The sequence below is a fragment of the Salmo salar genome, chromosome ssa04 (assembly GCF_905237065.1).
Source record: "Salmo salar chromosome ssa04, Ssal_v3.1, whole genome shotgun sequence".
Taxonomy (NCBI): Eukaryota; Metazoa; Chordata; class Actinopteri; order Salmoniformes; family Salmonidae; genus Salmo; species Salmo salar.
Genome location: NC_059445.1, coordinates 77,414,500 through 77,440,493, shown reverse-complemented (window position 1 = coordinate 77,440,493; position 25,994 = coordinate 77,414,500). Strand labels below are relative to the sequence as shown.

Sequence of the window (25,994 nt, the reverse complement as noted above, 5' to 3'; positions counted from 1 at the left end):
GTTCTGCTATTTCCAACCCTGTATTCCCCTTGTAAATCTGTTTCAGGGAGAGCTTCTCTTCACAAGACAAAAATATTTAAAGCTCACTCATCATCCCATAAATTTGGCAACTTCAGTCTTTTATTAATCATATCCACTTCACGCACATAAATGTAACGTTGGATGTTTGTGATTGACTGGGGGTAAGATCAATCCCATTTACTTTTTTCGTCTGGGTTAGCTCTAAGGGGCAAAGTATTGTACATATTTTGAACAAACCGAGATTTGGAACTTGGAACAAAATAACATGTTCTTTGGAACTGATGGTGTTCCAAAGAACACCTCCCCCATTTCCTGATACACTTTGGGGTGGCAGGTGGCCTAGTGGTTAGATCGTTGTGCCAGTAACCAAAAGGTTGCTGGATGGAATCCCCAAGCTGACAAGGTAAAATCTGTTGTTCTGCCCCTGAACAAGGCAGTTAACCCACTATTCCCCGGTAGGCCATCATTGTTAATAAGAATTTATTCTTAACTGACTTGCCTAGTTAAATAAAGGTTAAATAAATAAAAAATTAAAAACACACCTTCCCTATCTCCCAATTAACTACAGTAATCCTATTTATAAACCTCTCCTCCAACTTACAACACCAACCAGGGTTTGGAACCAGTTCAGGGAACAGAACCGAAAACTGGAAAATAACACAATTTTTCGAGGAACAGAATCAGAAACGTGAACGAAAGTGATCTATACTGTTCTGGAACAGAACCGTTATTTTTAAAGCCTGGGAACCGGTTAATTACGTTATTTTTGCTTCTCTGCATTTTTTTCAAGTCCCACAAAAAAAATGTACAAAGCGCCTACTGTATGCAAAGCCCTCTCTGTTACCGTATTCCAGTGTCTGCCAGCCAGCTGAAAATCTTTGCCAGTGTGTTTGCCTATGTAAGATACCTGCCTCTCCCCCTCCGAGGCATTGCCTACTGACATTACAAGTGTGATTCAGAAGTTAGGGAGAGAGATGTTTAATTATAAAATAATGGATTCACTTTTTCAATGCTAGTTAAGGATACTATATTTATCATGATTTATTAACTAAAAAAAGGTGTCAATATCGGGTGTATGAGAGGCGAAGTCATGTGCAGGAGAGAGGCGAAATGTAACCAAGCGCACTTTATTATAGTTCCAAAACACGAGAGCACTACATAAATCAAAATGCTTGGGGAAATGATAACCAGGTGTGTATGGAAACAAGACAAGACAAATGGATAATAGAAAAATGGAGCGGCGATGGCTAGTAAGCCGGTGACGTCGATCGCCGAACGCCGCCCGAACATGGAGAGGAGCCGACTTCGGCGGAAGTCGTGACAAAAGGTAAGCCATGTTTTTATTTTAATACTGGTGCCGCTCTGCACACACAAGCTTGTTAGCTGGTTATCTCTGGTCCATAGCCACGGAAAGTAGGGGTGGGTATAAATCTAAATAAATATCAAATGCCCATCCTTGAAAAAATAAATAAAAATAAAGACTCCACAACTCTCGGAAGTTCAAAGACATTCAAAGTTCCTTAAGAGAAGCCGCTCCTCCATAGGTATAATTCTGTGGACCTAATTTAGATAATGCATGTCATAACAAGATGCCCAGTGCTTCAAGCCTCCTCCTCCTCCTCTCTAGCTTTATCCCCACCCGCATAATTTCTGTCGCATCTCGCACCCTACACTTCTCTGTCCAATGCACATACAGTTGAAGTCGGAAGTTTACATACACTTAGGTTGGAGTCATTAAAACTCGTTTTTCAACCACTCCACAAATTTCTTGTTAACAAACTATAGTTTTGGCAAGTCGGTTAGGACATCTACATTGTGCATGACACAAGTAATTTTTCCAACAATTGTTTACAGACAGATTATTTCACTGTATCACAATTCCAGTGGGTCAGAAGTTTACGTACACTTAGTTGACTGTCCCTTTAAACAGCTTGGAAAATTCCACAAAATGATGTCATGGCTTTAGATGCTTCTGATAGGCTAATTGACATCATTTGAGTCAATTGGAGGTGTACTTGTGGATGTATTTTAAGGCCTACCTTGAAACTCAAACTTTGCTTGACATCATGGGAAAATCTAAAGAAATCAGCCAAAAAAGTTGTAGATTTCCACAAGTCTGGTTCATCCTTGGGAGCAATTTTCAAATGCCTGAAGGTACCACGTTCATCTGTACAAACAATAGTATGCAAGTATAAACACCATGGGACCCCACAGCCGTCATACCGCTCAGGAAGGAGACGCGTTCTGTCTCCTAGAGATGAACGTACTTTGCTGCAAAAAGTGCAAATCAATCCCAGAACAACAACAAAGGACCTTGTGAAGATGCTGGAGGAAACAGGTACAAAAGTATCTATAGCCACAGTAAAATGAGTCCTATATCGACATAACCTGAAAGGCCGCTCAGCAAGGAAGAAGCCACTGCTCCAAAACTGCCATAAAAAAGCCACACTATGGTTTGCATCTGCACATGGGGACAAAGATTGTACTTTTTGGAGAAATGTCCTCTGGTCTGATGAAACAAAAATAGGACTCTTTGGCCGTAATGACCATCATTATGTTTGGAGGATAAAGGGGAGGCTTGCAAGCCGAAGAACACCATCCCAACCGCGAAGCACGGGGGTGGCAGCATCATGTTGTGGGGGTGCTTTGCTGCAGGAGGGACTGGTGCACTTCACAAAATAAATGGCATCATGAGGAGGGAAAATGATGTGGATATATTGAAGCAAAATCTCAAGACATCAGTCAGGAAGTTAAAGCTTGGTCGCAAATGGATCTTCCAAATGGACAATGACCCCAAGCATATTTCCAAAGTTGTGTCAAAATGGCTTAAGGACAACAAAGTCAAGGTATTGGAGTGGCCATCACAAAGCCCTGACCTCAATCCTATAGAAAATGTGTGAGCAGAACTGAAAAAGCGTGTGCGAGCAAGGAGGCCTGCAAACCTGACTCCGTTACATCACCTCTGTCAAGAGGAATTGGCCAAACTTCAACCAACTTATTGTGGGAAGCTTGTGGAAGTCTACCCGAAACATTTGACCCAAGTTAAACAATTTAAAGGCAATGCTACCAAATACTAATTGAGTGTATGTAAACTTCTGACCCACTGGGAATGGGATGAAAGGAATAAAAGATGAAATAATTAATTCTCTCTACTATTATTCTGACATTTCACATTCTTAAAATTAAGTGGTGATCCTAACTGACCTAAGATAGGTAATTTTTACTAGGATTAAATGTCAGGAATTGTGAAAAACTGAGTTTAAATGTATTTGGCTAAGGTGCATGTAAACTTCCGACTTCAACTGTAAACAACTATAGCTTACCTGCTCCATAGCAAGCTGCTCAATCTGCACTTATTGGTGAAGTAATTGAATGTCGAGCTAAATGTAAAACAAATGTTGATTTCCAAGGTTTAAAAAGGAACAGAGAGAAACAATAAAAACTGTTACTTTTTGTGGTTTCGAACCGGTTCAGAACTTTCTTTTGCTGGTCAGAACAGTGGAACAATACCAAAAAAAGAATGGTTCTGTTCAGAACGAACCGATTGAAAATGTAGTTGGGTTCCAACCACTGACACCAACACACCTGACTGAACAGCAAACCCACTCTTGTTTTAACGGCTCTGCATTATAAATATTTGAGAAAAATGCATTGTACTGTAGTCTATCTTTTCACAACTTGAGAAGAAATCCAACCAGGAGTTCATTGTACAGAATGTTTTTTTATTTGATGTAAGTACATTTTCAAAATTCCTATTCTTGTATCTAAAGACATTTCAGGTGAAGTGGTACTGTCTTTAATTCATAACGTTATACACCTGTGGAGAAACATCAGCAGACACAATCCACACTTTTGTGCTTATCTTTTTTTGCAAGTATTTTTTGGTAATTATTTCAGTTTTCACATTTTCACAATAACAGACTAAATTATCTTCAATAATTCTTATACCAACATGCGCACAATGTTTTGGACCTTTTTGTAATCAAAACAACACAAAACAACACTCTGTTTCTATGTGCTGGTCTATCATGGCTGCTTTATTCTATTGTGGTTTTCTTTATGGATCTCAGATTCAGAAGGGCGTGTAATAAAAACAAAATTACAGGACTTGCATTCACTTAGAACAAGGGCTCTACCACTGGGTATAACTAGCTAGAAAACAAAGTCTCAGACAGATCGCTCCAACTGAAATAGAAAATTGCATACTTTAATCTCCCTCTCTCTTGTAATATATTTTTTGGACGGTAAACAGATCCATCCTCATTTGCATTAATTTCATAATTGATTCCTCAAACTGTGTAGGATAGAAGTTTTAAAAATGGCAAGGTCTGAATATTCTTTTTTTTGGGGGGGGGGACTGAGAAGGGTCTATTTCTGATCATTAATTAATTATCAACTATATTGACTCAACTATATCAACTATATCCTCTCTGATGATTGATCTATGATTTTATCCATGTTACCATATAGTGTGCATTAAGTGAGTATGTACACGTTTATCTTTTTCAAATACTTTCTTGCTATGTACAATATAATTCACCCAACATTGTGCAAAAAAGCTCCAGTCTACATTTGAAGGCCACCGTGTGTCTTGTCATTCCACTATGCTCTTTTTCAGAACTTGTAAACTAGAGTACTTAGTAAGACTAATCTTTTTGAACTGGGTGTTAGTTTAACCTTTATTTTACTAGGCAAGTCAGTTAAGGACAAATTCTTCTTTTCAATGAAAGCCTAGGAACAGTGGGTTAACTGCTTTGTTCAGGGGCAGAACAACAGATTTTTACCCTGTCAGCTCAGGGATTTGTTCTTGCAACCTTTCAGATACTAGTCCAATGCTCTAACCACTAGGCTACCTGCCACCCTGTAAAGTGGTAAGTAAGGTGATCGTAAACATTATACGATCAACTCAAAGGAACATGATGTTTTTAAAAACACTGAACAAAAACTGCACTCAGTTTCTCACTGTCAGTTCAGTGACTCTGGTTGTAACCAACATGTACAGTATTCAGATTGACAAACACACAAAGGAAATTATCCCAGATTTACAGATCTGCAAAATGGGCAGCATTCACTTTTGCATCGCCATCGTATAACCATCTTTGTTCAATGTTTAACATGCTGAATAATCCTCTTTATAGGCTCTGCTGTTGTGGAAGAAACACAAAACCATCTTGCAAACTCTCCTCGAACAGGGCTACTCATGTGAGCCTACCAAGTGTGTTACGCTCACTGCATCATCAGTTACAGTATATTACAATCTGGGTGGTTTGAGGCCTGAATTCTGATTGGCTGAAATTGGTATGACAAAACATTTATTTTTACTGCTCTAACTACATTGGTAACCAGTTTAAAATAGCAATAAGGCTCCTCAGGGATTTGTGATATACGGCCAAAATACAATGGCTAAGGGCTGTATCCAGGCTCTCCGCGTTGCGTCGTGCATAAGAACAGCCCTTAGCCGTGGTATATTGGTCATATACCACACCTCCTCGGGCCTTATTGCTTAATTCGACTATGCACAGGCCGGTGTGAGACACCTCCCACTATGATTCTACAGGTATAATGAAAAGAACAACATTAACTTCAGTCTACTGTATTACTCAGACTTTCATTCAGGTCTCACAGGGATGAGAATGTTACAGCTTGTTGATGGATGTCATTATTTACATAGAAAATATAGTCCATTTTTGGGTTACTTAGAATCTGATATTTACTTGTGATAGGTTCAGTAGCTATCATTTTAAACAAATGTAACTGACAACATAAAATACTTTGGAATGAATATAGTCCTTTGTAGCTCAGTTGATAAGACCTGGTGCTTCTAACACCAGAAAGTGGGTTTGATTCCCGGGACCACCCATACGTAAAATGTATGCACACATGACTGTAAGTTGCTTTGGATATAAGTGTCTGCTAAATGGCATATGTAAAATGGGAAATCTTGATAGAAAATGAATCTAAATGTGGAAAACCACAGTATTAACTTCCAATCCTCTGTTTGTATAGAGATCTAAACCATACCACTGAATTGTAGTCAAAATGCATGGATTGTTCTTGGTATTTTTTAAGAAAACAAATATGTTTTGTATAGGAAGTCAACAACTATATTTTATATTTGTGCTGAGTATTTCATTATAATGTATAATTTCCATGATAGGGATTCTGGAAAATACATACAATGGGCAGTGCAGGGGCAACTAAAAGAAATAGAGACTGTTTTAGACCTAGAAAAATAAATAAAATATTGCATCAAATAAATAAAAATTACGATTTCTGCTTTTGTCTATGAGCTATTTTGGTGTTATTTTAATCAACCCATATCTTTCATGAGATCTGAATCAATTATCACTATTGATCAGAACTGGGTTGAAATACTATTTCAAATATTTTAATTACTTTCCCATACATTTTAAGTAAGTATTCAGATATATTTTATTTGAAAAGACAAGTAGTTGACCATTTTAATGTATTTGAAAATAGTATTTGAAATAAGTATTTGAAATAGTTTTTCAAATAACCATTGAAGTACTCAAATAAAAGTACTGAAAATACTCAAATACACAGAAAAATATTTGTATTACAAGGTACTCAAATACACATGATGTATTTGAACCCAGGTCTGCTATTGATTTCTGACAGTCAGATGTATGGAGTATTATTTTCAATGCAATTGTGCTTTGAAGATTTGATTGTATCGAAGACCTACATCTTTCAGTGTTTGATGAGCAGATGTATTGAATGGGTTTCATGATATTCAAAACATCCCTGTTGTGTATCCAAATCCTTTCACGTCATAACGCTTTTAAAACAGACAAAGCCATTTAATAAGCAATAAGCTAAAACTGTGAAGTCACCATGAAAATTACAACATTCAGTAGCAACGCCTAGTGGAAATTATTGAAAGCTCAACAATTGATCATGCTGTTTAATTAAATCTAGATATTTTTCAGGCTGAAGAAACGAGAGCATCGTCACCAGTTTGACCTTTGAATCCAGCGCTAGAGTAAAAGTATATCCAAAAGAGCGGTTCGGAGGAGAGTGACAAAGTTCTCAACAGCTCACCATCATCTTGTACAGGTTGTTGCACATCATAGTTCTATTGTTCAGTTAGCGTTGAACGTTTTAGCGACTAGCTCTATAGAACTGAAGTGTACTGCAGCAGCAGTTAAGTAGACCATGCCGTCTGTATCTGTATCTCACGATAACAAAAGAAGATTTGCAAAGTTTGTCCATATTGTAACCAGTTATACTGTATGTAATATTACACAAAATAATTACATTATTATGGAAATTATTAGAAAATGTCTGTGCTTTGTCATTTTCAATTCTCTATTGCACATTATAAAAAAGAAATGCTCACATAACAAACGTGTGTTGTGACTAAATTACAACATAATATTTAGATGTGGTATACAGTGAAAACTAGAGCAGCGTGTCCTCATCAATGACCTACAAGCTTAATCAATTTCTGCAAGGATGTCCCCAACCATGTCTATTGCCCTCATCAATGTACCCCAGCACCTAATCATCAATATCTATTGACCACCATGCCAACAACTATGACAGAAACCATCCACCTGTCATGGGATGTTGAGCAATGCTATCATGTCTATTCTTCTCTGCACTCAAGTCACACATCCATTGTTAAAATATGCCAGTGTGTGTGTGTGTGTGTGTGTGTGTGTGTGTGTGTGTGTGTGTGTGTGTGTGTGTGTGTGTGTGTGTGTGTGTGTGTGTGTGTGTGTGTGTGTGCACGTGTTAACACCTACGATAACTGTTGTTAACCCCTTTGGGGAAAGCACCTTCACAGGACTACGCCTCTCTTTTCAGTCCTGTTTCTTGGTGTTTCTCTTGTATCTCATTAAAACAAACTCCTCCTTCAAGACCCCTTAAGGAACATCTTAATGTGTGTCCATTTCCATCTGAAAGCTGTTTTGATATATCTTTCGGTGTTTTTCAAATTCGCCAACTGACTATGGCTGTATCCATTTTGGGAGGTTAGCCATCAGTTTGATACTTGGGGGAGTTTAAAGAATAGTGGTGAAAAAAATCCCATACTTCCTCTGGAGTCTCCTGCGTTCCTGAAAGTGTTGAAATCGAACCAGCTATTCATCCTTCCTACTCTGGCAGCAGGTATTTTTAGAAAGAGCATTGTCGGGACAGCATGAATAATTTATCATTCTGATGCACATTTATCTTCGACCTCCGTGCCACCTGAATGCAGCTCCTGCACCAATAACATCATGGGGTCAAAACTCAGCAATGTGTGTAACACAATCTCACACACAAACCAATTGTGCTCTTTAGTGCTTTTAAAAGATTGTTGATAAAACTGTGCCATCAGATATATCCTTGGAGAGTAAGCGTTTGAGGAAGAAAGATATGTCTTTTGTCCATTGTCATTATTTCATTGAGAACAGCCATCCAGAACCTAAAGCATAAGTTATACAGTAGACGCTCCGAGGCAGTGGTGAACACGTACATACATACATACATACATACATACATACATACATACATACATACATACATACATACATACATACATATACAGTGCCTTCAGAAAGTACTCACGCCCCTTCACTTTTTCCAAATGTTGTTGTGTTACAGCCTGAATTTAAAATGGATTAAATGGACACAATACCCCATAATGTCAAAGTGGAATTATTATTACATATTAATTAAAAATGAAAAGCTGAAATGTCTCGAGTCAATAAGTATTCATCCCTTTGTTATGGCAAGCCTAAATAAACTCAGGAGTAAACATTTTCTTAATACATCACATAATAAGTTGTGTGGACTGTGTGCAATAATAGTGTTTAACATGATTTTTGAATGACTATCTCATTTCTGTACCCCACACACAGAATTATCTGTAAGGTCCCTTAGTAGAGCATTAAATTTCAAACACAAATTCAACCGCAAACACCAGGGAGGTTTTCCAATGCCTCGCAAAGAATGCCACCTATTGGTAAAAAAAGAGACATTGGATATCCCTTTGAGCATGGTGAAGTTATTAATTCCACTTTGGATGGTGTATCAATACACCCAGTCACTACAAAGATACAGGCGTCCTTCCTAACTCAGTTGCCAGAGAGGAAGGAAACTGCTCAGGGATTTCACCATGAGGCCAATGGTGACTTTAAAATAGTTAGACTTTAATGGCTGTGAGAACACTGAGGATGGATCAACAACATTGTAGTTACTCCACAAAAATAACTAAATGACCAATTGAAAAGAAGGAAGCTTGTACAGAATAAAAATATTCCAAAACATTCATCATGTTTGCAATAAGGCACTAAAGTAAAACTGCAAAAAATGTGACAAAAAAATAAACTTTTTGTCTTGAATACAAAGCGTTATGTTTTGGGCAAATCCAACACAACACTGAGAACAATCACTGAGAACTACTCTTAAGAGTTTTTCAGGATAAAAAAGAAACCGAATGGAGCTAAGCACAGGCAAAATCCTAGAGGAAAACCTGGTTCAGTCTGCTTCCAAAGGACACTGGGAGACAAATTCACCTTTCAGCAGGACAATAACATAAAGCACAAGGCCAAATCTACACTGGAGTTGCTTGCCAAAAAGACAGTGAATGTTCTTGAGTGGCCGAGTTACAGTTTTGACTTAAATCGGCTTTAAAATCTATGGCAAGACTTGTTTAGCAATGATCAACAACCAACTTGAAAGAACTTGAAGAATTTTAAAAAGAATAATGTGCAAATACTACACAATCCAGGTGTGCAAAGCTCTTAGAGAAAGCTCTTACCCAGAAAGACTCGCAGCTTTAATCACTGCCAAAGGTGATTCTAACATGTATTGACTCAGAGGTGTGAATACTTATTTAAATTAGATATTTCAGTATTTTATTTTCAAAACATGTTTTCACTTTTTCATTATGGGGCATTGTGAGTAGATGGGTAGGAAAATCAATTTATTCCATTTTGAATTCAAGCCGTAACATAACATTATGTGGAATAAGTCAAGGGGTAGGAATACTTTCTGAAGGTACTGTACATATATTAGAACATACATACGTGCAAACATACATACATACACACATACAATACATACATACATACAATACATACAGTTAGCTAAACAGTCATGGTTTTATGCTTGTCTTTGTCACTTCTACAGCAGCTAGCCTGGCTCCCTCTCTGTGACACCTACAGAAGCTGACCTGGCTCAGTCTCAGAGACGGTACTTTCTCAGCAGCTCCGCCTGCCACATGTACTTCCTCTCCGGGAAGCGTTCAGGGATCTTGATCTTACGAAAGTCCTGGATGCACTTCTCCAGCTCCTCCTCAATGGTCATCTTCTCCTTAGCTGGCCTCTTCTTACAGGTGCTGGTGTCTCGGGAGCTAGTGGTGAGCGTGCGGAGGAGATCACTCTTCCTGCGCTGTTCTGACTGCTGCAGCATCTGCACTGGGCCCTTCTTCAGCGGCCGGTCCAGGGTCTGGACATGGGAGTGGGACTGCCGGTTGACTGGCCCACAGATGATGGTGCCCTGGGGTGAGCTGGCCTCTGACTGGCTCTCAGAGCTGGAGGTGGAGAGCTCATTGAAGGAGGTGCCACTCTCGCCCTCTCCATCACCCTTGTGGTTCTTGCAGCAGCAGTCGCAGGGTGGGGAGGACCACCGAGAGGTGCCACCTGGAACACAGAGGGAAAAGACGGTGAGACAAGGTCTAGCAACAAAATACAACACAATAACAAGGTCAGTTTGGCGCTGGCAATATGCTGCTGTCACTGCAAACCTTTGAGCATTACATTTTATCTTAATTGAGTCACCTAAAACATGGCTTGTCCTTGGACAAAGAAATGGACTCTAAACAAATAAACACACCAAAGAAGTGAAGTAATCTTTGACACAGAGGAAGAGGAATAATAGACAAAAAAAGGTCACAGAACAATGTTCCTTCCTGAATGACATGATTGCTTTACATAAGAATCAAAGATCCAGACAATAGTTGTTGAAGTTTTAGACACAATAGGTGGGTCGGAAAGTCTATAGACTGTTTATCTTGAATCTTCTTCGGATGTGTTTGAAGCAGACAGCACACTCACCAGCCCCAGACTCAACCGTGCATTGGTAACTTCCTTTGACACTTGGCTATTGTTTGCATGCAACTTTGTGTGTGTGCTTCAATTGTTCCCCAAAAAATGTTACTCAAAGGAAGTGATGTTATGTAACAAATTGCTGGTTGTATAGTAGAGCAGTGTTCTCAGCTGTAACGTTTAGGTAGCATATAAACCAAGGCTTATTTATGTTTCATGGTTACCTCTTAAATAATTCAATAAAGAGGGAGCTATTGCCTATGAATTTATTTCCAATTTAGCAAGAAGAAGACATCGCCTCTTGAAACACACGTTTGCTTTGCACACATTTTCTTTTCATCAAGTTCAATCCAACAGTTTCATGTTATGTACAGCACAGCATTTAACATCAATAAAAAGTATGTACTGGCAAATATATCATGTGGCTTTTATTAATCTAAGCATCAACAGTGGTTTACATTTGTTTACTTACTAGCATGATGAGAATCTATTTATACATCCTACATGTATTCATTTTATACCCCAGTCTTTCCACAAGACCCGCCATGAATCATTCATAGTAGGCTATAAATCTATATAGTAATTACGGTCATATAAATATGATATTATTTGCAGTCAGATTTCAGGGAGCTCTGATGTCGTTTTCCAACACTCACTGTCATCTAAGTATAACCCGTGCATAGCTGCACACAGTCGAGTGCTACCTCTGTGGAATAGGGCATGCCATCAAATCTTGTGACAGAAATGGAGCGAAACGCCCTCAGTCACAGCCACTCCGGCAGCCACACAAAAACTCCATGGCTGCCTGCCCTAAGGGCCCTGGTCGAAAGTAGTGCACTACATAGGGAATAGGGTGGCATTTGGGATGCAGCCTGTAATTACCACTGACAGCACAACACATCTTTCCCTACTCAGTGGAGGACTGTGAATACTAGGCTGACATCTGACATGAGGGTTGGGTTCTTTCTATTGTGCTTATGTGCCGGGGAAGGCAACAGACATCTCTTGTGTTTATGTGCCAGGGAGGGAAGGCAACAGACATCTCTTATGTTTATGTGCCAGGGAGGGAAGGCAACAGACATCTCTTGTGTTTATGTGCCAGGGAGGGAAGGCAACAGACATATCTTGTGTTTATGTGCCAGGGAGGGAAGGCAACAGACATATCTTGTGTTTATGTTCCAGAGAGGGAAGAACACAGACATCTCTTGTCTTTATGTGGCAGAGAAGGAATGCAACCAACCTGGACCCAGGGGTAAACGTAAATCAAGGACACTCCAATTAGTATGACACAGTATTTTACGTTTTGTATGTTATGTATTAATTTGGGGATGTCTTATCATCAATTTCGTATGACAAACTCAGCAAAAAAATAAATGTTCCTTTTTCAGGACCCTGTCTTTCAAAGATAATGTGTAAAAATCCAAATAACTTCACAGATCTTCATTGTAAAGGGCTTAAACACTGTTTCCCATGCTTGTTCAATGAACCATAAACAATTCATGAACATGCACCTGTGGAACGGTCATTAAGGCACTAACAGCTTACAGACGGTAGGCAGTTAAGGTCATAGTTATGAAAACTTAGGACACTAAAGAGGCCTTTCTACTGACTCTGAAAACACCAAAAGAAAGGTACCCAGGGTCCCTGTTCATCTGCGTGAACGTGCCTTAGGCATGCTGCAAGGAGGCATGAGGACTGCAGATGTGGCCAAGGCAATAAATTGCAATGTCCGTACTGTGAGATGCCTAAGACAATGCTACAGGGAGACAGGACGGACAGCTGATCGTCCTCGCAGTGGCAGACCACGTGTAACAACACCTGCACAAGATCGGTACATCCGAACATCACACCTGCGGGACAGGTAATGGATGGCAACAACAACTGCTCTAGTTACACCAGGAACACACAATCCCTCCATCAGTGCTCAGACTGTCCGCAATGGGCTGAGAGAGGCTGGACTGAGGGCTTGTAGGCCTATTGTAAGGCAGGTCCTTACCAGACATCACCGGCAACAACATCGCCTATGGGCACAAACCCACCGTCGCCGGACCAGACAGTACTCGCAAAAAGTGCTCTTCACTGACAAGTTGCGGTTTTGTCTCACCAGGGGTGATGGTCGGATTTGCGTTTATTGTCAAAAGAATGAGCATTACACCGAGGCCTGTACTCTGGAGCGGGATCCATTTGGAGGTGGAGGGTCCGTCATGGTCTGGGGCGGTGTGTCACAGCATCATCGGACTGTGCTTGTTGTCATTGGAGGCAATCTCAATGCTGTGCATTACAAGGAAGACATCCTCCTCCCTCATATGGTACCCTTCCTGCAGGCTCATCCTGACATGATCCTCCAGCATGACAATGCCAACAGCCATACTGCTCGTTCTGTGCGTGATTTCCTGCAAGACAGGTATGTCAGTGTTCTGCCATGGCCAGCGAAGAGCCCGGATCTCAATCCCATTGAGCACGTCTGGGACCTGTTGGATCGGAGGGTGAGGGCTAGGGCCATTCCCCCCAGAAATGTCCGGGAACTTGCAGGTGACTTGGTGGAAGAGTGGGGTAACATCTTTTGACCCCCCCTTTGTTCAGGGACACATTATTCCATTTCTGTTAGTCACATGTCTGTAGAACTTGTTCAGTTTATGTCTCAGTTGTTGAATCTTGTAATGTTCATACAAATATTTACACATGTTAAGTTTGCTGAAAATAAACGCAGTTGACAGTGGAAGGATGTTTCTTTTTTTGCTGAGTTGATGTTACAAATTACAAAATGTTACGAATTGAAATTCATACAATATCTTACAAATTTGCAGAACGTATGATATGTTACAAATTCCAATTTGTTGTGGCTAACGTTAGCTAGGTGGCTAGTGATAACTTTAGCTAGGTGGCTAACGTTAGCTAGGCTAGGGGTTAGGGGTTTAGGTTAGGGTTAGGAGTTAGGTTTAAGGTTAGGGTTAGGGGAAGGGTTAGCTAACATGCTAAGTAGCTGCAAAGTAGCGAAGAATTAGTAAGTAGTTACAAAGTTGCTAATTAAGTCAAATGCTAAAGTTGTCTGTGATGAGATTCGAACAAGCCGAACCATCCTACTTTAGTTTTAGTCTTAAGTAACTTTCTGTCTTATGTAACTATACACAAACGTACAATCGTAACATATCATTTAGCGTCCTGGATTTACATTATTATGTCTATGAGACTTATTGTGTCCCTCAGCATGCATAGGGACTTTTGATCGATGAGCTGGGGCCTCATAATTGGTGTTGTGAAAAATGGGCCCTGACGATACAGAACAGCTAAATCTGCTGCTAGCCAATTTTCATATCCAAGTAAAATGAACAGCTACACCAAAACAATGTTGAAAAATGTTGCGTATTAGCCTTGGTCAGGGTTGGGTAGGTTACTTTCTAAGTGTAATCCGTTACAGTTACCAGTTATCTGTCCAAAATTGTAATCAGCAACGTAACTTTTGGATTACCCCAACTCAGTAACGTAATCTGATTACATTCTGTTAGTTTTAGATTACTTTCCCCTTAAGAGGCGTTAGAAGAAGACAAAAAGGTATGTTACCAATTGAAAGACATCTATTGCAGGATAAATCAATGTTAATGTTAACAAATCTGGCCATATATGGATGTTACATTTTACTTTATGGGTTGGTTTTGTAGGCTTCTTCTAACCCATCGCTTTCTACTGCATACAATAATATGATTAAATTATATCTTTACATTAAAAACCAAAGTCTATCAGAATTCCAGTCATATCAATAAATGTTATACCCCTTGATCTTCAAGAATAGGACTTGGAAATATGGAAGTATAGATTAGCCAAATTGTTTTATCTAAGTATAACCCCAAAACGAAGGACTTATTAGCCAGCCCTACTCTGTTGTTTATTATTTTGTTGTCATGGAGGACTGATTGGGCTCAATGATTCCAGCTGCAAAATAAATGCTGCTCTCATGAAATGGCATGCTTTGAGTACTACTGAAAAGTGCTATTTACATGTGAAAAATGAATGCCATATGCTACATTTGCTATAGGCCTATTGTTTACCTTTTTGTTGGTGACACTGATATCTTGACAATATGCAGCTGTTTAAAGGGCAAATCCACAGATGAAACAATATCAAAATGGTTGCCCCTCCTCTGTTTTGGTAAAAAGCTGAGGGATGGACCTGGAGAAATGTAACCACTCTCAGATTAATAGACAGAGCTATGGATGCAAGGACTAACCATCCATGATATAACAAGTATTGTTTTAACCATGTTATGAGGCTATACAGTGTTTGTTTACATTTACAATGTTTACAAACATTGGAGAAAGACAAGCTTATATTTTGTGTTCTCATGGAGTGTGACAGTTGAACCCACGAGGCATTTATAAGTTTATAAATTCAGAAATGGATGTAGCAACTACAGATTGCCCCTTTAAGTCTATCAAAAGTGTGTGAGTATGAGCGTGTGTCCATTAGGCCAATGGATTATTATTTTTGTCAACAGAATTAGACTGAGCAATAAAAGCCCCACTTTTATTCTATAGGTTGGGATCAGCACTATGCAGCTGTTGGAGAGCACATTTTTCACTGGCTGTCCACTGGTTTCACAAACAATGATTGATAGGCAGCTTAAACTTCTTGATTTCAACCATTATTGGGTTCAAATACACATTTAGATTTGTGAACAGCCATCCACAACAACCACAATCCGTAAGGCGCAAATAGCTAAATGAGAGAGCATGTGGTGGCTAATTTCTGCATTACCAAATGAGGAGAGTTACAAACTTCACACACCAGTCAGAGTTATACGTAAACTACATCTTTAATAATTAAGATGCTTTTGCAACAGCACTTGACCTTCAATGATGCGCTATCTCTAATTAACCATTGAATAAGTGATTACACAAAAGTACAAAGATCTTTTATACCCAAGATCCACCCCTCTCAACGTACATGACGAACAACAGATCTTAGGAACTGTTCACAAAGGGACCTTATACTTTAGAAAGGAGTATCCTTTAGCCAGATAACATTCACTATAAATTATCGTTCAGTTTGGTCCATAATGACGAGGTTCTAATCTCGTTCCTGGTACTTCATAGTACAAAAACACCATCTCATCCAATGGCATATAGCAATTGTCAACTCTAGATACTCCCATCTCAAGTAAACCCCCTCTTGACTCCACTACTGGTCAAGCTCACTGAGGGGAGCGAGCCTCTAGGTCATACACTATCCCAGGATAAGTGCAACATCAAAGAGGACATACAATGGTCCAGACACGGCCATACACCTTCCCCCAATGGAAAAGAAGGGAGTGACTTGCGCACAGACATTGTGGAGACAAGTAATTGGTTCCCCATTAATCACGCCATCCCTTCACATGCTTTAACAATACATTCACATATGACAAGTATCTCACATAAGCATATTATGCAAATAAAACATCTTAATTATCTATGTTACCCAACTAATTATGATTCATCCGCCACAAGCAGCAGTGTGATTCACATTAATACGCTACGTAGATATCAATAATAAGTGATATCCGTATCGCCGTAGACTACACCACTGCTGTCATCCTTACCTCCAAGCGTTTATTAAAGTTGGAAGACAGCAGTCGCACCATTGGAAGACATAGCTTGGACTGTAGCCTACAAAAACCTATTCGTGCTCTTTTCTCACGATTGATCAGATACATTTGTGTGTCATCATAGTGGTCTCTGACTTGTGGTCAGACTCACTCAGGTGGCACAAGCTTTAACATGCACCTTTTTCAATGCTGATTTTAATGTCATTGAGAAAACAGAGAAGTGTCAAAGATCTTTTTTGCAAATATCCTTTCTGATTTTAAAAGTAATCATCTAGTTTTTCAAAAGTATCTGTAATCTGATTACAATATTTCCGTTGGTAACATAACGGATTACAGTTACCATTTTTTTGTAATCCCTTACATGTAACGGATTACATGTATCCGTTACTCCCCAACCCTGGACTTGGTTGTAGTGACAGTAGATAGGGACTGTACTGCTATTATTTTCTTAGAATCTGTTAGGTGAATCCCCTGGTGTTGACAGACACCTTGTACACCTTTTACAGTATTTAAGACACATGGCATGGTCCTAAATACTCTTCTCTCACATTCATATCTGGAATTATCTCCTGTTTGTCTACGATGATTGAAATTGTTAAAATTATGATAATGTCCTTTTAGTGTAAGAGCTGTTTGAAAACATTTTTGCCTGTTTTGGTGAGATGTAATTTTGGCCTGACATCATTAGGCAGTAAATTAGTTAATAGACAAATAAGAAACAGTGTTCCAAAACTCTAACAGCTAGTTTTCAGTTTTCCCCTCCCCACTCAGACCACTCCCAGACAATTCTGGTCAAATTCTTGCTTGAGAAATTGCTCTTTGCTAAGAAGCTATTTTTGTTTCTAGTTGACCATTTTGAAAACAATCACAGTAAGATACTTAATTGTTACACAGAAATGATTTGATATTGAGATAAAATTGGCTGTATTGGACCTTTAACAATGGTTGTGAGTGACAACCTGAGATAGAAATTTTACAGACTTCCGCATGACAATGAACTCTACTTCTCTACACTAAAACGGTCAAGAGATTACATTGAAGATGTTTCCGCTCGTCACAGGAGGATAGTAGAAAACATTAGTGACTCGGGCTCTGACAGCTCTATTCACATCATAAACCACTGGATCAGTGCAGATGAAGGGGAGGAGACAGGTTAAAAAACATTTTGTTAAGCCTTGAGACAATTGAGACATGAATTGTGTATGTGTGCCATTCAGAGCGTATGGTACTGGTACAGTATGGTACTGTAGTAGGTGCCAGGCACACCGGTTTGACAGTGTCAAGAACTGCAACGCTGCTGGGTTTTTCACGTTCAATACTTTCCTGTGTGTATCAAGAATGGTCCACCACCCAAAGAACATCCAGCCAACTTGACACAACTGTGGGAAGCATTGGAGTCAACGTGGGCCAGCATCCCTGTGGAACACTTTCTACACCTTGCAGAGTCCATGCCCTGACAAACTGAGGCTGTTCAGAGGGCAACTTAATATTAGGAAAGTGTTCCTAATGTTTTGTACACTCAATGTATAAGCTAGTCAGCAACATATACTGTAAGCCGTGGGGGATGGGAGGATGGGTTGTCACATGAGACGTGGGTCAGACTCTCTCTCTCTGTGTCAATCCATACCTCCCATGTTGTAAGCCACGCCTGTGGCTGGCATCACTCTTTCCCCTGGCACTGTCACCAGACCATCACCTGCCCAGGCAGGGGTAGAACATGCTATGTTCAGAGCCCTGCTTGGTCCAAGACTGTGGGAATAGAGCCTGTGGGGCTGTGGGAATAGAGGCTGTGGGGCTGTGTGAATGAAGGCGGTGGTGGGAGCTGGTTCATGTGATCTCCTGTGTTCTCTCTGACTAGAGCCTGTGGGAATAGAGGCTGTGGGGCTGTGGGAACAGACACTGTGGAGCTGTGGGGCTTTGGGAATAGAGGATGTGGGGCTGTGTGAATGGAGGCAGTGGTGGGAGCTGGTTCATGTGATCTCCTGTGTTCTCTCTGATTAGAGGATGTTGGGCTGGTGGAATAGAGAGTGTGGAGCTGTGGGGGTGTGGGAATAGAGGATGTGGGGCTGTGGGAATAGAGGATGAGGGGCTGAGGGGCTGTGGGAATAGAGGATGTGGGGCTGTGGGAATAGAGTCAGTGGGGCTGTGGGAATAGAGGCTGTGGTGCTGTGGGAATAGAGGCTGTGGAGCTGTGGGAATAGACACTGTGGAGCTGTGGGGCTTTGGGAATAGACACTGTGGGGCTGTGGGAATAGAGGCTGTGGGGCTGTGGGAATAGACACTGTGGAGCTGTGGGGCTTTGGGAATAGACACTGTGGGGCTGTGGGAATAGAGGCTGTGGGGCTGTGGGAATAGACACTGTGGTGGGAGCTGGTTCATGTGATCTCCTGTGTTCTCTCTGACTCTGGTACGGGAGGTCTGAGGCTGTCGTTGTCCATCCCCAGCCCACATGCTCCCTCCCTCTCTGATAGACTTCCTACGCCCTGAGCTATTGATCTCAGATCTCAGAGGGGACCTCTGCCGTCTCAGTTATCAGAGCCCACAAAGGGAGCTGCCTCCCCTCCTCAGACAGCTACCTCCCTCCTCCTCCTCCCCCTCCATCACACAGCTCTCCTCCCTGCTTGACACTAAGCGTCCCTATCAATCCGCCTGCTCCTCCAGCATGCCTTCCCGCGCTGCTCTGCTCTGCGTGCCACGCATCTTTCTCCCCTCTGTCTCTCCATCCACCCATCCATCTATCTCCCCTCTGTCTCTTCGTCCACTCATCCATCTATCTCCCCTCTGTCTCTCCATCCATCCACCCATCCATCTATCTCCCCTCTGTCTCTTCATCCACCCATCCATCTATCTCCCCTCTGTCTCTCCATCCACCCATCCATCTATCTCCCCTCTGTCTCTCCTACCACTCATCCATCTATCTCCCCTCTGTCTCTCCGTCCACCCATCCATCTATCTCCCCTCTGTCTCTCTGTCCACCTATCCATCTATCTCCCCTCTGTCCCTCCTACCACTCATCCATCTATCTCCCCTCTGTCCCTCCATCCACCCATCCATCTATCTCCCCTCTGTCTCTCCGTCCACCCATCCATCTATCTCCCCTCTGTCCCTCCTACCACTCATCCATCTATCTCCCCTCTGTCTCTCCGTCCACCCATCCATCTATCTCCCCTCTGTCTCTCCGTCCACCCATCCATCTATCTCCCCTCTGTCTCTCCGTCCACCCATCCATCTATCTCCCCTCTGTCCCTCCTACCACTCATCCATCTATCTCCCCTCTGTCTCTCCGTCCACCCATCCATCTATCTCCCCTCTGTCCCTCCTACCACTCATCCATCTATCTCCCCTCTGTCTCTCCGTCCACCCATCCATCTATCTCCCCTCTGTCTCTCCGTCCACCCATCCATCTTCAGGCCGCTCTCCAACCGTATCAGTTAATCAGCGGCTCGGTGGAGGTGTGCAGACAATTGCCCCCTGATTGATTTCTGTCATAAAGCGCCCTGATGTGCCCAGGGTATTCACGGAAGACAAATCATCTCTGTTGAACAAAAGCAAATAACCCCTCTCATTGTAATTTGTTTCAGTTTGCCACGTCGAAGCGACTGACATGCATATTTTTAATAGGCTAAGACAATGTATTCCTTGTTTGAAATAGTGGGTGAGGCTAGATTTGCAGAGTAAAGGCAGGACAGATGTAGGATCTTAATTTGAGCCAGTTTGCTACAGCAAAAAATAATCCTGCAGCAGCATGAAATGTGAATTATTATGTGGATTATAATTCATGGACACAGGGATGCTAGCCCATGTTGTCTCCAATGTATCCTACAGTTGTGTCAAGTTGGCTGAATGTTCTTTGGATGGTGGACCATTCTTGATACACACGGGAAGCTGTTGGGTGTGAAAAACCCAGCAACATTGCAGTTATTGACACACTCAAACCGGTGAGCCTGGCACCTACTACTGTAGGGCAGCCCAGCCCCAGAAGTAACTCTTATCAACTGTACGCAATAATTTCCTTTGTGTTGTCTTGGGAATTCAGCCTTCTCTGTGTTGATTTTGCCAAACCCCATTGTTACACCTCTGAGAAGCATAGGTTACATCCTGTAGGTCTGATATCTGATTGGAGGTTAACTTTACATGTACAGTAATATTATTGGTCAACAACTCAGGTTTTGAATCCAAATAACTCAGATGCTTATTAAAGGGTTTAAGATTCATTGTTCTTTCTCTTATGTGTTCCTGACCTGCTGTGGTGAGATACTCTCTTTCCTTCTCTGTCACAGTTGTCTTCGTCTTCTGACGATAATGCGAAATCGTCATCAGAAAATGTGGACCAAAACGCAGCAGGTACGTGAATGCTCATCTTGATTTTTAATTATCTTCAAAATGAACGTACAAAATAACAGAACACGAACGATCAACAAAAACAGTCTGGTAAGGCACAAGGCAAAACACAGAACAATCACCCACAAATCACACATACAAACACACCCTAATATATGGGACTCTCAATCAAAGGCAGATAGACAACACCTGCCTTCAACTGAGAGTCCCAACCCCAATCAACCAAACATAGAAACACACAACCTAGACTAACCATAGAATTAACTAAACATAAACCAAAACCCGGAATTACTAAATCAAACACCCTCTACACAAACACACCACCCCGAACCACATAAAACAAATACCCCCTGCCACGCCCTGACCAAACTACAAAACAATTAACCTTATATACTGGCCAGGACGTGACAGTACCCCCCCCCCTTAAAGGTGCTACCCCAGAAGCACCTTAACAAAAAAATAACCCCAAGCAACACCAACAAAAAGTCCCCTTTTCTAAAGGGAGGGAAGGGAGGGTGGCTGCCGTCAACGACGGCACTGTGCTACACCCCCCCTCCCCAACCCACCTATTTCTGGAGGTGGCTCTGGTTCCGGCCGTTCCAGGCTGTCGGGCCACTCTGGCATCGCCGAGGGGCAGTCGGGCCTGTCTGGCATCGCCGAGGGGCAGTCTGGGCAGTCTGGCAATTCGGGAGAGTCTGGGCAGTCTGGCAATTCGGGACAGTCTGGGCAGTCTGGCAATTCGGGACAGTCTGGGCAGTCTGGCAATTCGGGACAGTCTGGGCAGTCTGGCAATTCGGGACAGTCTGGGCAGTCTGGCAATTCGGGACAGTCTGGGCAGTCTGGCAATTCGGGACAGTCTGGGCAGTCTGGCAATTCGGGACAGTCTGGGCAGTCTGGCCACTCGGGCCACTCCGGCAGTTCAGGGCAGTCTGGCCACTCCGGCAGTTCAGGGCAGTCTGGCCACTCCGGCAGTTCAGGGCAGTCTGGCCACTCCGGCAGTTCAGGGCAGTCTGGCCACTCCGGCAGTTCAGGGCAGTCTGGCCACTCCGGCAGTTCAGGGCAGTCTGACCACTCCGGCAGTTCAGCGCAGTCTGACCACTCCGGCAGTTCAGCGCAGTCTGACCACTCCGGCAGTTCAGCGCAGTCTGGCCACTCCGGCAGTTCAGCGCAGTCTGGCCACTCCGGCAGTTCAGCGCAGTCTGGCCACTCCGGCAGTTCAGCGCAGTCTGGCCACTCCGGCAGTTCAGCGCAGTCTGGCCACTCCGGCAGTTCAGCGCAGTCTGGCCACTCCGGCAGTTCAGCGCAGTCTGGCCACTCCGGCAGTTCAGCGCAGTCTGGCCACTCCGGCAGTTCAGCGCAGTCTGACCACTCCGGCAGTTCAGCGCAGTCTGACCTCTCTGGCGACTGTTGACTGGCGGGCAGCTCTGACGACTGTTGACTGGCGGGCAGCTCTGACGACTGTTGACTGGCGGGCAGCTCTGACGACTGTTGACTGGCGGGCAGCTCTGACGATGACTGTTGACTGGCGGGCAGCTCTGACGATGACTGTTGACTGGCGGGCAGCTCTGACGATGACTGTTGACTGGCGGGCAGCTCTGACGATGACTGTTGACTGGCGGGCAGCTCTGACGATGACTGTTGACTGGCGGGCAGCTCTGATGATGACTGTTGACTGGCGGGCAGCTCTGACGATGACTGTTGACTGGCGGGCAGCTCTGATGATGACTGTTGACTGGCGGGCAGCTCTGATGATGACTGTTGACTGGCGGGCAGCTCTGATGAAGACTGTTGACTGGCGGGCAGCTCTGATGAAGACTGTTGACTGGCGAGGCTGGGTTGACGCACTTGTAGCCTGGTGCGTGGTGCTGGTACTGGGCTTACCAGATTATGTACACGCACCTCCAGGCTAGTGCGGGGAGCGGGAACAGGACGAGTCGGACTGGGTTGACGCACTTCCGGGTCCGCACGAGAGACAGGAGCTGGAAACCCAGGGCTATGGAGGCGCACAGCCGGTCTAGATCTTACCTCCTGCACAACCCGCCTTGGCTGGATGGAACTAGTAGCCCTGTACGAGCGGGGTGCTCGTACAGGGCAGACTGGGCTGTGCAGGGGCCTGATGGTAGCCGTGCGTAGAGCGGGAGTTGGGTAGCCTGGTCCTCGGAGGCGTACCGGCAACCAGATGCGCTGCGCAGGCATCCTCCTACCAGGCTGGATGCCCGCTCTAGCACGGCACCTGCGAGGGGCTGGAATAACGCGCACCGGACTGTGCGTGCGTATGGGTGAGATAGTGCGCTCCTCAGCGAAACATAGCGCTCTCCACCCCATACACTCCTCCATATAACCACGAGTAGCTGGCTTCCGGCTCTTCTTACGCCTAGCCAAACTACCCGTGTGCCCCCCCCAAAAATTTTCTTGGGGGTGCCTCTCGTGCTTCTCCTTCAGCACGTACTTGGCCTCGTACCACCGCCTCTCTGCCTTGGCTGCCTCAATTTCCCACTGCGGGCGTCGATAATCCCCAGCCTGATGCCAGGGTCCGGCCCCGTCCAGAACTTCCTCCCAAGTCCACTTCTCCCGCCAGTCCAACTCGAACTCCGTCTGCTCCTTCCTCTGCTGCTTGGTCCTTTGGTGGTGGGTGATTCTGTCACAGTTGTCTTCGTCTTCTGACGATAATGCGAAATCGTCATCAGAAAATGTGGACCAAAACGCAGCAGGTACGTGAATGCTCATCTTGATTTTTAATTATCTTCAAAATGAACGTACAAAATAACAGAACACAAACGATCAACAAAAACAGTCTGGTAAGGCACAAGGCAAAACACAGAACAATCACCCACAAATCACACATACAAACACACCCTAATATATGGGACTCTCAATCAAAGGCAGATAGACAACACCTGCCTTCAACTGAGAGTCCCAACCCCAATCAACCAAACATAGAAACACACAACCTAGACTAACCATAGAATTAACTAAACATAAACCAAAACCCGGAATTACTAAATCAAACACCCTCTACACAAACACACCACCCCGAACCACATAAAACAAATACCCCCTGCCACGCCCTGACCAAACTACAAAACAATTAACCTTATATACTGGCCAGGACGTGACATTCTCCACCTGATGCACTTCTGGGGCATGGCCTTTCAGGCTATGGTTTCAATTAAATTCAAAGGGCTTTATTGGCATGTTAACATTGCCAAAGCAAGTGAAATAGATAATAAATAAAAGTGAAATAAATAATAAAAAATGAACACTAAACATTACACTCAGAAAAGTTCCAAAAGAATAAAGACATTTCCAATGTCATATTATGTTTATATACAGTGTTGCAACAATGTGCAAATAGTTAAAGGACAAATGGGTTTACACCTCATTTTGTGGGCAGTGTGCACATGGCCTGTCTTCTCTTGAGAGCCAGGTATGCCTATGGCGGCTTCTCTCAATAGCAAAGCTATGCTCACTGAGTCTGTACATAGTCAAAGCTTTCCTTAATTTTGGGTCAGTCACAGTGGTCAGGTATTCTGCCACTGTGTACTCTCTGTTTAGGGCCAAGTAGCATTCCAGTTTGCGCTGTTTTTGGTAAATTATTTCCAATGTGTCAAGTAATTATCTTCTTGTTTTCTTGGTTGGTCTAATTGTGTTGCTGTGCTGGGGCTCTGTGGAGTCCGTTTGTGTTCATTAACAGAGCCCGAGGACCAGTTTGCTTAGGGGACTCTTCTCTGAGTTAATCTCTCTGTAGGTGACAGCTTTGTTACGGAAGGTTAGGGAATTGCTTCCTTTTAGGTAGTTGTTGAATTTAACGGCTCTTTTCTGGATTTTGATCATTAGCAAGTATAGGCCTAATTCAATTTGGTGTTTGTCCATTTTGTGAATCCTTGGTTGGTGAGTGGACCCCAGACCTCACAGCCATAAGGTGCAATGGGTTTTATAACTGATTCAAGTATTTTTAGCCAGATGCTAATTGGTATGTTGAATTTTATGTTCCTTTTGATGGTGTAGAAGGCCCTTCTTGCCTTGTCTCTCAGATCGTTCACAGCTTTGTGGCGCTGATGTTTAGGTTGAAGTAGGTATAGTTTTTTGTGTGCTCTAGGGCAACGGTGTCTAGATGGAATTTGTATTTGTGGTCCTGGCAACTCTGACCTTTTTTGGAACACCATTATTTTTGTCTTGCTGAGATTTACTGTCAGGGCCCAGGTCTTACAGAATCTGTGCAGAAGATCTAGGTGCTGCTGTAGGCCCTCCTTGGTTGGGGACAGAAGCACCAGATCATCAACAAACAGTAGACATATGACTTCAGATTCAAGTAGGGTGAGGCCAGGCGCTGCAGACTGTTCTAGTGCCCTTGCCAATTATTTTATAGATATGTTGAAGACGGTGGGGCTCAAGCTGCATCCCCACCCCACAGCCCTGTGGTAAAAAATGTGTGTTTTCTTTTGTTCAATTTTAACTGCACACTTGTTGTTTGTGTACATGGATTTTATAATGTCATATGTTTTCCCCCCAACACCACTTTTTATCGATTTGTATAGAAGACCCTAATGCCAAATTGAGTCAGAGGATTTTTTTTTTATCCACAAAGCATGAGAAGACTTAGCCTTTGTTTTGGTTTGTTTGTTTGTTTGTCAATTAGGGTGTGCAGGGTGAATATGTGGTCTGTTGTGTGGTAATTTGGTAAAAAGCTAATTTGACATTTGCTCAGTACATTGTATTCACTGAAGAAATATATGAGTCTGCTGTTAATGATAATGCAGAGGATTTTCCCAAGGTTGCTGTTGAAGCATATCCCACAGAATTTATTGGGGTGAAATTTGTCTCCACTTTTGTGGATTGGGGTGATCAGTCCTTGGTTCCAAATATTGGGAAAGATGCCAGAGCTGAGGATGATGTTAAAGAGTTTAAGTATAGCCAATTGGAATTTGTGGTCTGTATATTTTATCATTTCATTGAGGATATCATCAACACCACAGGCCTTTTTGGGTTTGTAT

The 25,994-nt window shown here is 42.7% G+C and overlaps 1 protein-coding gene across 1 annotated transcript in view; it reads right to left on the bottom strand.

Moving 5' to 3' along the window:
• Positions 1–9,859: 9,859 nt before the first annotated feature.
• Positions 9,860–25,994, bottom strand: part of LOC106603861 (BTB/POZ domain-containing protein KCTD16) — an 89,766-nt gene continuing 73,631 nt past the window's right edge. Inside the window, exon 2 of the mRNA XM_014198062.2 lies at positions 9,860–10,673. Coding sequence (XP_014053537.1) covers positions 10,216–10,673 — 458 coding nt within the window. The 3' untranslated portion in view covers positions 9,860–10,215. The remainder of the gene's footprint in view (positions 10,674–25,994) is intronic.